This window comes from Primulina huaijiensis, chromosome 1 (genome assembly GCF_012295235.1).
Source record: "Primulina huaijiensis isolate GDHJ02 chromosome 1, ASM1229523v2, whole genome shotgun sequence".
Classification (NCBI taxonomy): domain Eukaryota; kingdom Viridiplantae; phylum Streptophyta; class Magnoliopsida; order Lamiales; family Gesneriaceae; genus Primulina; species Primulina huaijiensis.
The window spans coordinates 16,404,599-16,418,807 of NC_133306.1; the positions used below are offsets into that span (position 1 = coordinate 16,404,599).

General features: G+C 32.9%; 1 protein-coding gene across 1 annotated transcript; it reads right to left on the bottom strand.

Moving 5' to 3' along the window:
* Positions 1-1,165: 1,165 nt before the first annotated feature.
* On the bottom strand, positions 1,166-6,123 carry LOC140981829 (26S proteasome regulatory subunit 6B homolog). Its single transcript, XM_073448314.1, has 6 exons — positions 5,596-6,123; positions 3,565-3,795; positions 2,906-3,064; positions 2,569-2,721; positions 2,256-2,339; positions 1,166-1,518 (listed from the first exon to the last, which is right to left on the bottom strand). The coding sequence occupies exons 1-6, from the start codon at positions 6,073-6,075 to the stop codon at positions 1,384-1,386; spliced, it is 1,242 nt and encodes a 413-aa protein (XP_073304415.1). The 5' UTR covers positions 6,076-6,123; the 3' UTR covers positions 1,166-1,383.
* Between the last annotated feature and the right edge of the window lie 8,086 nt (positions 6,124-14,209).

Consider the following 14,209-nt stretch of genomic DNA (forward strand, 5'->3'; position numbering starts at 1 on the left):
AATACAATTATTACAAAAAATAAATTAATTAATACAAATTAAGGCTTTATTAAAAAATTAACTCAATCAAATCATTTTTTTTAAAGTTATTTCTCATCATCAAATATTTTAGGACATGATTGATATTATTGTTCTTTAAATCTTTGTCTATAAATAAACAAATAATGAGATAAAATTTGCTAAATGATGTAGTTTGTTGTATTTGTAAGTGTTGCATGCTTATATATTTAGAATAATTATCTAAACATAATATTTTTTGTTATTTTCTAATTAATGATTTTTTCATCCTTTTCACCTATATGTAACATCAAACACTTATTGTTTTACCAAATGTTATAATTGATTATAACACAACTCTAATATTTTAAATCGTACAACAGTTCAACCACGTTTTGATTGTTATGTCAACTAGGAACAATGACTGCATGTCAAAAAAACGTGACATTAAAATAATTACACTATTTGTAATCAATTAAAATCCAAAACATGACGTTGACTCTAGTATCAACCGTAGAATCAAACGCTTGCTATTTTACAAAAAAACTATAACTTATGCTAACATTGCAACTTTAATCCTAGAGACAATTACTACTCTCTAAAATATAGTAATCTAAAAAATTCAAATTATAGATATTTGAAATATAAAAAAAACTGATTATTTTAAAAAGAAAAAATATTAAGTTTCATAAATAAACTTATATAATTAATATATAATCGTAATTTCAAATAAAGTTTAAACAAATTTGGTATATGGTCCTCAACTTTAATTAGATAGTAAAAAATAATTACTTTTACATCGTTTTGAACTTTACAAATATAACAACACAGCAATACATTACTCATATGTATAATAATATTAAAACCCTAACCGCTCATATCCGGTTTTTTGACAAAAAAAATAATAATAAGTACATGATCTTAGACCCATTTTTTTGATGACAGGCCGTGTACATGTTGGACAAGGGTCAGATCCGAACCCATTGCCAATCTCTACTAACAAAGTTCTAAATTTCAATTTTCCAAATTCGCTTTTGAAAAATATTCGGAAAGAATCTTACATCAAGATATTTGTTAAAATGGTGTTCTCTAATTCTCAGGCCCTTGAAGTTGAACCACACAAAAATCAGAGTGACTTCCTAACGAAATGGGACACATAAGACTTAAGAGAACAATGAATAGAATATTGAAACAAACAGAACCAAGTATTCCTCGATCGAAAAGTACGTTGTAAATAACAAACAGTTCACAGCTGAAGTAAAACGCATCAGAACAAATGTTTCAACATAACACACACACAGCAATAATCTTTTTGCTGCAACTCGGCAGAGGAGAATATCGAGAGTACATGTTTTTCAATTTTTTCCCTACGCCAACACTTACAGATCACTTGTAGAAGTCAAAATCCGTGTCGGGCTTCTTTACATTGGATCTGTAACCCTTTTCGAAATCTTTCGGTAATATTACATACCTATTCTTTCTTACTGCAAGCATGCCAGCTTCTTGGCAAATAGCTGCTATCTGGAAAAGTAAAAATTGTTAACTTAGTATCACTCCCCTAGCAGAGAGATTTTGGATAATATTTAACTCGTTCCATAAAATCTTTTGAACACAATATATTGGTGTATATGTCTGCGTGCAGGCGTCTATGCTCCACATATGTTTGTGTGTGTACATACATGTCTATATATACTAATTACTAAGGGTGTTCAAGACAGCTACATGCCTAGGATGACACTGAGTCGAAAAGCAAAACAAAAAACAAAGGGTGTGCTTTATCGAAATGAGGTGAATCAAATAATAATATTCTACAACTAAAATAAATATACATGAAGCGAATTACTGTGTCTAAATCCAATATATATTTAACTAGCTATTGAACAATAACAAATTAGACATTTATTAGTTTGAGTAAAATATGAATAACTTTTACGTTCTAATTCACTTTGATTCACAATCTAAGCATTTAAGGCACGCTTAAAGTATGCCTCAAGCTAGAGGCACACCAAGGTCCATGCTTCATGAGTAAGACGGTTTTACTTAAAAGACCGTGCCTCTGCTTAAGCATAGGCCAAGGCGTAGCTCGTAAACATCGTTTAAAGCCCAATTGTGTGCCTTCTGATTTAAATAGTTATGACCTCATACATAAGGAGCTTCAGGGTACTATGAAAATAACTATTGAGGCATTACAAAAAACAAATGATTTAACAATTACTTCTTGTGGTCCAATGCAACAAAGAGCGAGGACATCAACTGACCTCAGCAGCACTAATTTTATCTGGCCGAGACACATAGTCCTCCAAATCCACCTCATCGCCTAAGTTCATCTTAGCGGTGCAAACCTGCACGTGACGCCATTATGTTATAAGAAAAACTATACCATATGGAGATGGAGAAGTTGAAGGATCTATTTTCATTCTTATTCAGTATATTACGCTCCTCGGCTGCTGCAAAATTTTCCCTCCCTTCCCCTAAAGTTTTTCCCATTTTTTACCCTTTCCTTTCCTAATTTGAGAACCAAAACAGCGTTCCAAAAAATGACCATAGAATTACGACACCTATAAAGTTCACCTGAAAGACGAGCCTCTTTTGGCGTCTATCTGGCAAAGGAAACTCAATTTTGCGATCAAGCCTTCCCGGACGCAAAAGGGCAGGATCTAATGTGTCAGCTCGATTAGTTGCCATGATAACCTTCACATTGACAGTCTGGTCAAATCCATCCATCTGCAAGAAGCCAAAAAAAATATTGTGATGTCAAAACTGCAGAATAAAGCGAAGAATAATTCTTATGAGCACCCTTTCGCACAACCAAGACATCAAAATGCTTTATAATATAAAGTACATCAGGGAATTTAAATCCTTACATCGTTGCAATATTTTTCACTTAAGCCTAAGTTTTAAATCCTACCTGGTTCAGCAGTTCCATGAGAATTCGCTGGACCTCTCGATCAGCTCCTGTTTGGGCATCAAACCTAGCAGTAGCAATAGCGTCTACCTCATCAATGAAAACAATTGCAGGTGCATTTTCTTTTGCTAACCGAAAAACATCACGAACCATTCGCGGACCCTGCACATTTATTAAACAGAAGATCAATGATATTATATCAAAATAAGGACATAGAATTACCAATCACCATATACCTCTATCACCATATTCCAGTGCTAATGAGATATCAGAAACATAACCAACCATAAATTGTTTTTTTAAAGTCATAAGCTATCTATTCAGTAAAATGGCAAACCAAGGAACAACAAAATGAGGAAAAAGATTAAAATAAAATATCAAAGACTCTGAATCAAAGCTCTAAGTGAAATATTTATTGCACTTTTCACATCCAATACTCCCCATTACATTTTTTATTTTCGAAAAACCTGATCAACAAGAAAATAAAGAAGCTCAAGTGACTCCACATATCATACAAAGTATCTGAAAATTAATCAAAAAGCAGCAACTCGTGCACAATCAGTAAAGAAATTTTAGAGAGACAAGATACGATGCTATGGTATTTCCCAAATAAGTGATAGCTGACAACGCCAATGCATAATCAACTCAATTAATAGCATTACCTCACCCAAGTACTTCTGGACAAATTCTGAGCCAACAACTCTAATGAAGGCCGCAGTTGTATGGTGAGCAACAGCCTTTGCAAGCATGGTTTTCCCAGTACCAGGAGGACCATAGAGCAAAACACCACGAGGAGGATCTATGCCAATCTGCTGATACAACTCATGATGAGTCAGAGGCAACTCCACAGCTTCACGAATTTCTTGCTTTTGGATGTCGCATCCTCCAATATCCTGACAGAACCACCAATTGCATAGATTAAAGCTCAAAATGAATTGTACTGAGGAGAAAGTAAAACAGTATTATCAGCATAAGAGGAGAAAACGCCAATTATCATAACATAAGCAAATGAAATGCTGCTTAAATATGCACATGGCGCATAAGGCAACAACTATGTTCGCTCTTTGCCCACTAAAATTACATAATGAAGCAAACTCTAGGACTGAGTGAATCCAGTGCGTGGTAAGAAATTGAGTGAGGAAACCTAACATCTTAACTCTATTTTATGAAAAAATATTAGGTCATGGACGTCAAAATTAAGTGACTCATATCTGGAATAAGAATGGTGAAAAGAGAACGTGATTTAATGACAAAATAACAAATATGATACGGAATTTTAAGTCCAGAAACAAATATGGGCACCTTCCAATTTCCAAATTAAAAAAAGAAGTGAAATGATATCAGCTTATACATGACACCACATACGCTTTATTACAAAATATTTGAGACATGAGCAAAGATGTGAAAAGACAAGAGTAATGCAAGCCATGCCTGTAAAAGAAAGAAACAAGATACACTTAACAACCCGAAAGAAAAGATTCTCCTTCAAACTCCTTTGAAGAACAAAATCCCACTATTTCAAGCAAATATAAGAGCAAGTGATTATGAGTTGGCATGCGAATATCATATTTGGTGACAAGAAAGAGATATATTTCAGTCACTTTGAACAAATACCACGTGCTGTCGATATCAAGCTTCAAAGTTTGTCCAAAAACACCAAGCCACCACATGAAATGATATGATATCAATTCTGAAAATTCCAAATTTAATATGCTGAAATTCATATATTAATTCACCTACCATGTGTTTCATTTGCAACTCATGTAGTTGCACCTAAAATGCATAAATCTTGGTTTTACCGATATCAAAGTTTCTCTTATTTTGCTCATGTATACATCTAGTGTGCAGGAAATTGACGTGTTTTAATTGTAACTCGCTACACAGCTAAAAGCCTAAAATTGAAAACATTTCGTAAAAGTATGAAAGGCCAAATCAAATAATGTCTAGATCAGTCCAAATGAGTAAAATCAAACAACTGGATAACATAGTATATCCTTCAGGACGGACACTTGGATAGAGGGATATATGTCTGCACAGAGGTTGCAGATAGCTAAAAATGACAACCAAATTCAAAAATAGAAGCCAGAAATAAAGGAAGAGACCCAAAACAGAAAGAATGTACCGATAAGTATTCTGTTGTAAAACTGGACAAGTGAAATGGTAACATTAAGACAAGAACAGTGATTAATACTCAATATGATCGTATTGATGAGCAGATAGTCAAAACAAAGGCAAAGATAAAAAAAATTTGTTTCAATACATAAAAATTGGATCCCCTCATGCCGCAATTGTGCTCAATTGAGGAAGGAAAATTAGATGACCGAAATGAGCTTCAGACAATCATTTTGAAGGAACTTTCTAACAAAAACCGTTCTCGACATGGTGAGGCTATGAACCAGTAATTTGGTGCAGAAAAAAATTCTCTGGACTATAAAAATAACCCCCAAATGACGATGCTTCATCCAATAATTTATCGGATGCTCCAAACAGAAAATCTGTTTGTTCCTCACTCGCATATTAAATTAAAAAATTAAATTACTGAGTTTGTCAAGACTAAACCCTAATACACAAAACCACACAACAATAGTGGTGAAATGCATAAAAAAATAGTATTAAGAAAGCTAAAAATGGAAATCAAAAAATCTACAAAACCAGCCTCAATGGAAAGGAATCTCCTCAAAAAGAATACTTACATTGTAAGTAACGTCAGGCTTCTCGGACTGGCTGAGCAGAGAAATACTGGAATCAGCCTCGGGCGGTAGCACGTCGACAAGGGCATTAGAATGACGGTGCAAAGCAACGGAAGCCGAAGGCTTGAGCAGTTCGCGATTAATCGTACTGAGTATGCGAACATAGTAATTGGATCCAGTGGTGGAACCGACAATTCCGTTGTTCTGATCGATCATCTCCATGAACTGTCCGATTACGAGGGGCACCGATTGGATCCTCTTGACCTCCTCCTGCGCCCGTAACAGCTCCCGGCGGAGATTCTTCAGCTCATCCTTGACGTACTCTTCTTGTATCTCGATAAATTCAAGTTGCCGTTGCAAAGATTTCAGCCGCGAGTAGAGGTCGTCGTCGAGGTCCACAGTTTGGTCGAAACTGGATACGGGTCGAGTGGGCGGAGGATCCGTTGGGTAGGGTTTCGGGTCAAGAATCGTAACAGAGGCCATTTAGGGCAAGCAGAAAAATGAAACTAGGGGTTTCTGTTTTCTTTCAGAGGAAGATATAAATAGGAGAAGCGTACAGCACCAGCATTATTTGGCTTTTTAATATAATTTAATTTAATAATAAACTATATTATTTTATTTTATTGGTTTTTAGTGCATTTGCCTTTCAAGTTTTATAAAGCAAAAAATGTTTTTCTATCATTGTTAAAAGAAGCTATGTCTTTGGAATTTTATTTTTAAATTTTTTTAAATATTATATAAAAAATTTGTTCGATATATTTTTAAATCAAATTTTTTTGAACAAAGAAGATAAATATGATATTAAATTTAAGTTTGAATCTAATATACATCAATTATTAAAAACTCCGTTTTCGTGTTTATCTATTTGATTATTATTTTTAATTTAACGTTTTTGTATGAAGGATTGGTTTGGACACCTGTGAAGGTGTCACGTACCGTAATTTTAACTACTTTAAAATTTGCGGAAAAATAAAAATTTTCTTAATTAAATAGAAACCTTCAAATTGCGATAACAATAAACTGATCATTTAAAATATTTACAACGAAAATATCACAAATAAAGTTTTTTAAAAACACTTATTTAAATATCGTACACAATAACATGAAATCAGAATATTTGAAACATTGCATAATGTCTTAAAAACATGGGCGGTCCTCGGGTTTAGCCTCCTGCTCAGTCCAAGCCGGCTCATTGGTCCCCACCCCTCGTCTCCTCAACGTCATCCTCACCTGCATCGATCAAGTCTAGTGAGTCTAAAGACTCAACATGTATAAATTGGTAATAACAAGTAATACGTAATAAAACCACATGCATCTTTAAAATAGAGCGTACATACTTGAAACTTGAACGTAATAGCATAAACATACTTGAACTTGAACGTAATAGCATAAACGTAGACGTGCCATCATCAAAAAACTTTTCTTAAACGTGATTGCATCATACATACTTGAGCATACATAACATCATTTTGCGTAGAGATATGTTTCAAAGCAAGTGACCCATACATAAATGTGCCTGATCAGACTAAACCACAGTACTGGGCTGGCAGGGAAAGTCCACTACCACATACATGCGATCCCCGTTCATGCTTTAACGGGTGGATTGGTATCTGGTCATGCTTTACCATTTTCCAATCCTAATCTAAACCCGGTCATATTTACCGGGGTGGAGAGATCCTCGGCCACGTTCACCGACTTCCAAACCCGTTCATAATTTGGTCACAAGACATTTAGCATACCTCAAAAACTTAAAAGTATTTTCTTTTTGCACGTCGAACATACTTACTTGGTGTTGAGGGATTCGTTGGATCTCACTTGGGGTCACTGCTCCACATACTAACATGAGTTCAAATACTTATCTTTCATAGCTTAGACGTAGATATTCGTGCTCGCCACCGCAATAAATAAATATCTTATGACATTCTAGATCTCTCGAGACTTCACCTCGTTTAATAATCGTACTAAACCATGATATTGAACCCCAAAACAAAATCCTATGTTTTATATTCATAACCACAAAATAAATCCTATATTTATATTCATAACCATAAAACCTATATTTTATACTCAAAAAAAAAAAAAATTTTTATAAAAAGAGGGTACACGGACCCCGTGTAGGGGTCCGGGTACATGCTGGAAATTCGCATTTTGAAGGAAAAATGCCACGGACTCCGTGTACAGGTCCGGCTTCGGGTCCGTGTAGGTGCTGGAATCGTGAACAAACGGAATTCCCTACATTTGTTACTTAATCCTACCTCAAGATCCATCCTAGGATGCTAAGGCACTTATTCAAACTCAAACAGATACCCCAAAACAACTACGCATCACAAGAAACGCAACCCAATCCGTGAACACGCCATTTGACACCAAAATGCATCCTACGACTTCTAATGCGAACAAGTGCCTATCGATGTGAACCGACACACCAAAAACCATCTCAACATCATACTCACCATGCTTAAACGCAGCAGCAAACACCCGTCGATCCTCAACGAAGCCTGCAACAATAAAACTTCAAGAACACATTTTCATAAAAGTTGCGGTTTGAGCAGTCCCACAAAAACAATCATAACTCACTCATTTCTTATCCAAATATTTTGAATTTACTCTCAAATCGAAGGTCTCAAAAATTTCTACGTTTTATATGTTGAAAGGTTTTCCAGAATGTCGACCAAAAAGTCACAGTTTTTAAAATGACAGCAAACTCATGTTTTGAGATCCAAATGTTTCAGAAATCGATTCAATGCATAATCGCTCAAACTTTTCTCATAACAATCAAACTTTCACGCATAACATACATCAAAATATCTACTATGACGAGATCGATGCATAAAACGAAAGAATATACATGCCTTTGATCTTTAAAACTCACGATACGGTGAATATCGAAGCGACACGATGCGGGAAATGATCCGGGCGACTTGAGGCACGATTTTTGCTGCTAAATCAACGAAGGATTGCTGAAGAAAATTTGGAGTGGGAGGGGCGGCTGCTACTACCTTAAGAACCCTAAGCTTTCTTTTTAAAAAAAAATCATTGAGAAAACAATGAAATGTGTGTGTGTTATATCGTGAGTGAGTGTGTGAGAAAGTGTGTTTGAATACATGAATGTGTGTGTGTGGTGTGTAGTAAACCACATGGGTTGTGTGAGTGAGCAACGTGTGTGTGTGTTATTGGGTAGTGGGTTAATGGGAATTAAGGTTTTAAATTAATAATTAACTTGCTAATTAATACTACTAACCCAATATCAACTTTACTAAAAATCTCAAAAGAAATTAAGTAAAATTCACAATTTATAAACTTTGAAAGTTTAAAATCTTAAAATCACCTAATATTTAAATTAGGATTTAAAAATGTTAAAACTTCATAAATCATTTAAAATGCCCCAATCCTAAAATAAAATATCACATTTTAAAATCGTAAAAATCGTCGCCGGTCTCTTTTCCTCGATCCCGCATCGAATATTCGCCTGAAACACCAACTCGAGAGAACATTTTAACGTGCATCAAATAAACATAAATAATTGACATAATGAAATTTCAGAAATCATGCATCTCTAAAATCATTTTAAACTTAAATAATTAATTTAACAAATTAAATAAATACATGGGTTTTACGTATACTGATTTTGGGCTCTACAGAAGGTGTTTCAAACACAATATTCTTAATGAGCTTCAATAACTCGTGTTCTAAGAATGTAAACATCGATCAATTAAATCGAGTTTGGTGTTAAACTAAGCGGAAAATACTCGAAGTAATCATTCGTTAAGAAAGTTGACTAATTTGAAAGTCTTTTAACTTGTGTAAAATGAATAACTGAAATAAGGTGGATCAGTTTGAGCTTATATCAGTTCAATTATGGAAAGAACTGAACTGATCAAATCAATTTTAAAATAATAGTTAAACAGTTAATAACACAAGATATGTTTATGGATGTTCGGAGACTTCAACTGCTCCTATGTCACCCCTTCTATCACCTTTGGTAGGATCCACTAGAAGACTTTGATTTATACAATGTTGTGTATAAATCCACTCAACTTAGGACTTACTGATAAACATAAAAAAATGTACATTAATTAAATGTTTTATAATATAAATTTATAGTTTTTGTTTTATTAAATTTTTAAATATTATATGTTTTATAATAAATTGTATAAGAAATAAGTTATTGTGTAATTATAATTTTTTACTATTTTTACAGGTTCGATAAAACAAGAATAACCTTGGCGTTGCAAATGGGATTAAGATGATTCTTGGACCTGTAGAAAGTTGACGATAATATCTACAATATTAGTGACAAGCATGAGATAAAAATCCTCTCACAATTGAGATCAAATTAAGCAACAAATAAAGTTACCAAATGAATGGCAGTTTTACCATGTTCTAGCATTTTGACCATATCTCTCAAATTACTTAGTCAAATGGAAAAAAACAAATAACACAATTCAAACAACTGAGATATCTACATGTTTTGTTTTATGTGGAAAAGAAAATTCCGATGTGAAGATTTTCAAAAGTGGTGTGTATGATAACATAATTTCTTGGAACATCAATGAAGACTTATGTGTAAAAAAATAATATTTTATTTGCGGTTGTCTCCTCAAATTTAGCTATAAATAGGGGTGCATTGTAATGTATCGAGATATCCCTCGTTTTTCTGAACAAACCTTTGAGTTCATAATATGTCTCTCTTTGTTTTTCTTCATTTAAATATAATTAGCATGTTAATTTCATATTCAAAATTTTACACTTTGAATAATGAATATCTAACTTCCCAAAGTTGATATGAAAGTTGAAACTATTGGCATGATAATAAGGTTAGTAAAAAGTAATAATCTATGTTTTATATTATTTAATCATTATTTGTTGTTTATGTTATATTTATTTCTCTAAGCATTTTTATACCCTACTTATAAAGGAGTTTTGATTTATTGTTGCTATATGTTGCACTAAATTCTTGGAACCATTTAAATGTTAGTTTGGTTTTACCAACCATTTAAAGTGAGAACCTTGATTTAGTATTTACAAATATATATAGCACAATAAATACTTGACAATATTTATAAGTTTTGGTATATATTATATACTTATAAGATAATAATATATAACATAATATAAATATGATTATTTGATATATTGAAACCATTTTATTAAGTGAATTTCAATAATATTCATTAATGTTAACTTTATTAAAATACAAAGAGTGGATCCTTTAATCTCAACTACTTAAATTAAAATTTGAACAATTAAAAACAACCAATTAAAGATTTGAACAATTAAAACAAAAAAACAAAAACAAAAACAAAATAAAAAGACATTGTAGTGGACTTGTAATTACCTTAGCTTCCTTGTTGATACGATATCGGACTCACCGAATTATACTACTTATGGATAACCTGCTATTGGGAGTGCAACAATCAAAGTCGCAACAAGTTTTTGGCACCGTTGCCGGGGAAGTATAATTTAATTTGAAGTCTATTTAATTTTGTTTATAGTTTGTTTTTCTTTCATTGAATTTTTATTGCTTTTGTGTGTTTTTCTTTTGCATTTGCTTGAGCATTCGATCACGTACACTTAGTGGTCGACTCATTCGAAATAACCTTTTATTTTCACAAAACATGGCAGAAGAACCCATCCAAGAAAATGAAGATGAAATTCAATCTCAACATGATCATGATAGACGAAGAACACTTAGAGATCACATAAATCTTACACGTACTAGTGCACCTTCATGTCTAGTTTTTCCACCTGATGCATCTCGATCGTTTCAATTTCAAGCCTGGTATTATCTAACTTTTACCTAACTTTCATGGCTTAGATTCTGAAAGTCCATACATGCATTTACAAGAGTTTGAAGAAGTGTGCAACACTTATAATGATCTAAATTGTAGCATGAACATCATTCGATTTAAGCTTTTTCCTTTTTTTAAAAGATAAAGCTAAAACTTGGCTACAAAATCTTAGATCGGGATCCATTCGAACTTGGGATGAATTGCAACAATAATTTTTGAAAAAGTTTTTTCCATCTATTAGAACAAATTATTTGAAAAGGCAAATAATCACTTTCACTCAAAAACATGCAATGAGAAACTTTTTATCAGTTGGGATAAATATTAAGAATTGCTTAATCTTTGTACACATCATGGTTTTGAAATTTGGAGAGTTGTTTCTCAATTTTATTAAGGCTTAACACATAAAGATAGGCAAATGGTTGAATTTATGTTTAATGTAACATTTGAAGATAAAGATCCAAACGAGGCAATTGAGTATCTCGATTCATTAGCTGAAAATGCTCAAAATTGGGTCATTATAGGTACAATCGAACCATCAAACAAGATTCAATCTCCCATATCTGGTGGAGGTATGTATACCCTCAAAGATGAACATGATCTCCAAGCTAGATTTACCTCTTTGTCAAGAAAAGTTGAAGCACTTGAATTGAAAAAGAACGGTCAATTAAAATCTGTTCAATAAATTGTGTGTCACATCTGTGATACAAGTGATCATTCTACAAAAGATTGTCTCACTTTGCCATCTTTTAAAGAATGTCTCTATATAACAAGCAAATATTTTAAACAATTTCAAAAGGCCAAATTTTAAATCATTTTCTCAAAGTTACAATCCAGGTTGGCGAAATCATCCAAATTTTAGTTGGAGAAATGATAATGATGTATAATTTTCACAACCACATTTCCAAAATCAACAAAATTTTCAAAATTATGTACCTTATGTTCCTCCACCTAAAAGAAATTTGGAAGATATATTGAATTCTTTCATTACAAAGCAAGAGTCTATCAATACTCAATCTGCTCAAACCATAATAGATTTGAAAGATACTCTTGCTAAATTTGTATATGCACTTAATGTTCATGAAAAAGATAAATTTCCTTAATAACCACAGCCTAATCCCAAGGATCATCATTCACAAATTGGAACTTCTGGAAATCAACCGATGGATCAGGTAAAATCTGTTATTACCCTTCGCAGTGGTAAGGCTGTGGAAAAATCCATTCTTGAACCTTGTGAAGATGATGATAAATCAACTCCAAAGAATAAGGAAGTGAAACCCATAACTTGCGAAGAGGAGGATCAACAAACAATGTCACCACCATTCACTCATGCATTGAAAAATACAAAAAAATCAAATTTGAATTCTGATATATATGATATTTTTAAACAAGTAAAAGTTAATATTTCTTTATTAGATACAATAAAGCAGGTACCATCATATGCCAAATTTTTGAAAAACTTGTGCACTGTAAAAAGAAAATTGAAGGTGAAAAAGAAAGCATTTTTAGCCGAACAAGTAAGTGCAATCATTCAAAATAATAATACTTTGAAATACAAAGACCCTGGTTGTCCTACTATTTCATGTATTATTGGAGAACGAAAGATTAAAAAAGCCTTGCTTGATCTTGGAGCTAGTGTGAATTTACTTCCATATCAATTTATCAAGAAATCAATATAGGCGAGTTAAAACCTGCTACGATAACACTTTTACTTGCCGATAGATCTGTTAAAGTTCCAAGAGGTGTGGTAGAAGACGTGTTGGTCAAAGTTGATAACTTTGTATATCCTGTCAATTTCATAGTTTTAGATACACAACCTATCAAAGCTTGTAATGCAATTCCTATAATTTTGGGTCGTCCATTTTTAGCAACTTCTAATGCTCTTATAAATTGCAGGAATTGAATAATGAAGTTGTCATTTGGTAACATGACCTTGAAGCTTAATGTTTTTAATCTTTGCAAGAAACCACATGACAAAGGAGAAGAAAGTGAAGATGAAAATCTTATTGAAACTCTTGTGAAAGAAAACATTTAAGAAGAGAGTACTTGTGACCAATTAGTTATTTGTTCAATTGAAACTGTTAAAGAAAATATTGAAATTGATCTTGATGATTTTATCAGGTATCACTCGTTACCAAGATCAGAGAAAGAATTTTAGGCAAAATATGAGAACAAAGACGAACCACCCATATTGGAGTTAAAACCCTTGCCAGAAAAATTAAAGTATTCATTTCTTGGAGAAGATGAAACATATCCGGTGGTAATTTATTCTAAACTAACAAGTGATCAAGAAGGTAAATTAGTTGATATGCTTAAAATACATAAAAATACAATTGGTTGGATACTAAAAGATCTCAAGGGCATTAATCCACTAATTTGCACTCACAAAATTCATTTTGAAGAAAATGCTAAAACATCTCAATAGACTTGTCAAACTGAGTCAGGCCCGTCGGGCTTGCCTGCCCCGCTATAAAAATTGAGCGGGTTGAGTTGATAAAATAACAGCCCATTTGGAGACGGGCCAAATGGGCTGAGCCCGTTTGGGTTGCGGGCGACAGGACGAGCCAAAACGGAGCGGGCAAGCCCGCCAAATAAGGGTAGAATTTTATGTCAAATTTTTTCATATTTATATATATGTGATGTACATATTAAACTTTATTTTCATATTAAACTTTTTTTCTGTTGTTTTCTTTTTTCAACATTTCAAAATTACAGTCATACAATGTATATATATTACACTTTTTTTTCCTCTTTATTTCAAGTCCTTTGATAATTTTTAAAATTATGATATGACCTTAATATAAATATAATAATTTAAATAACAATAT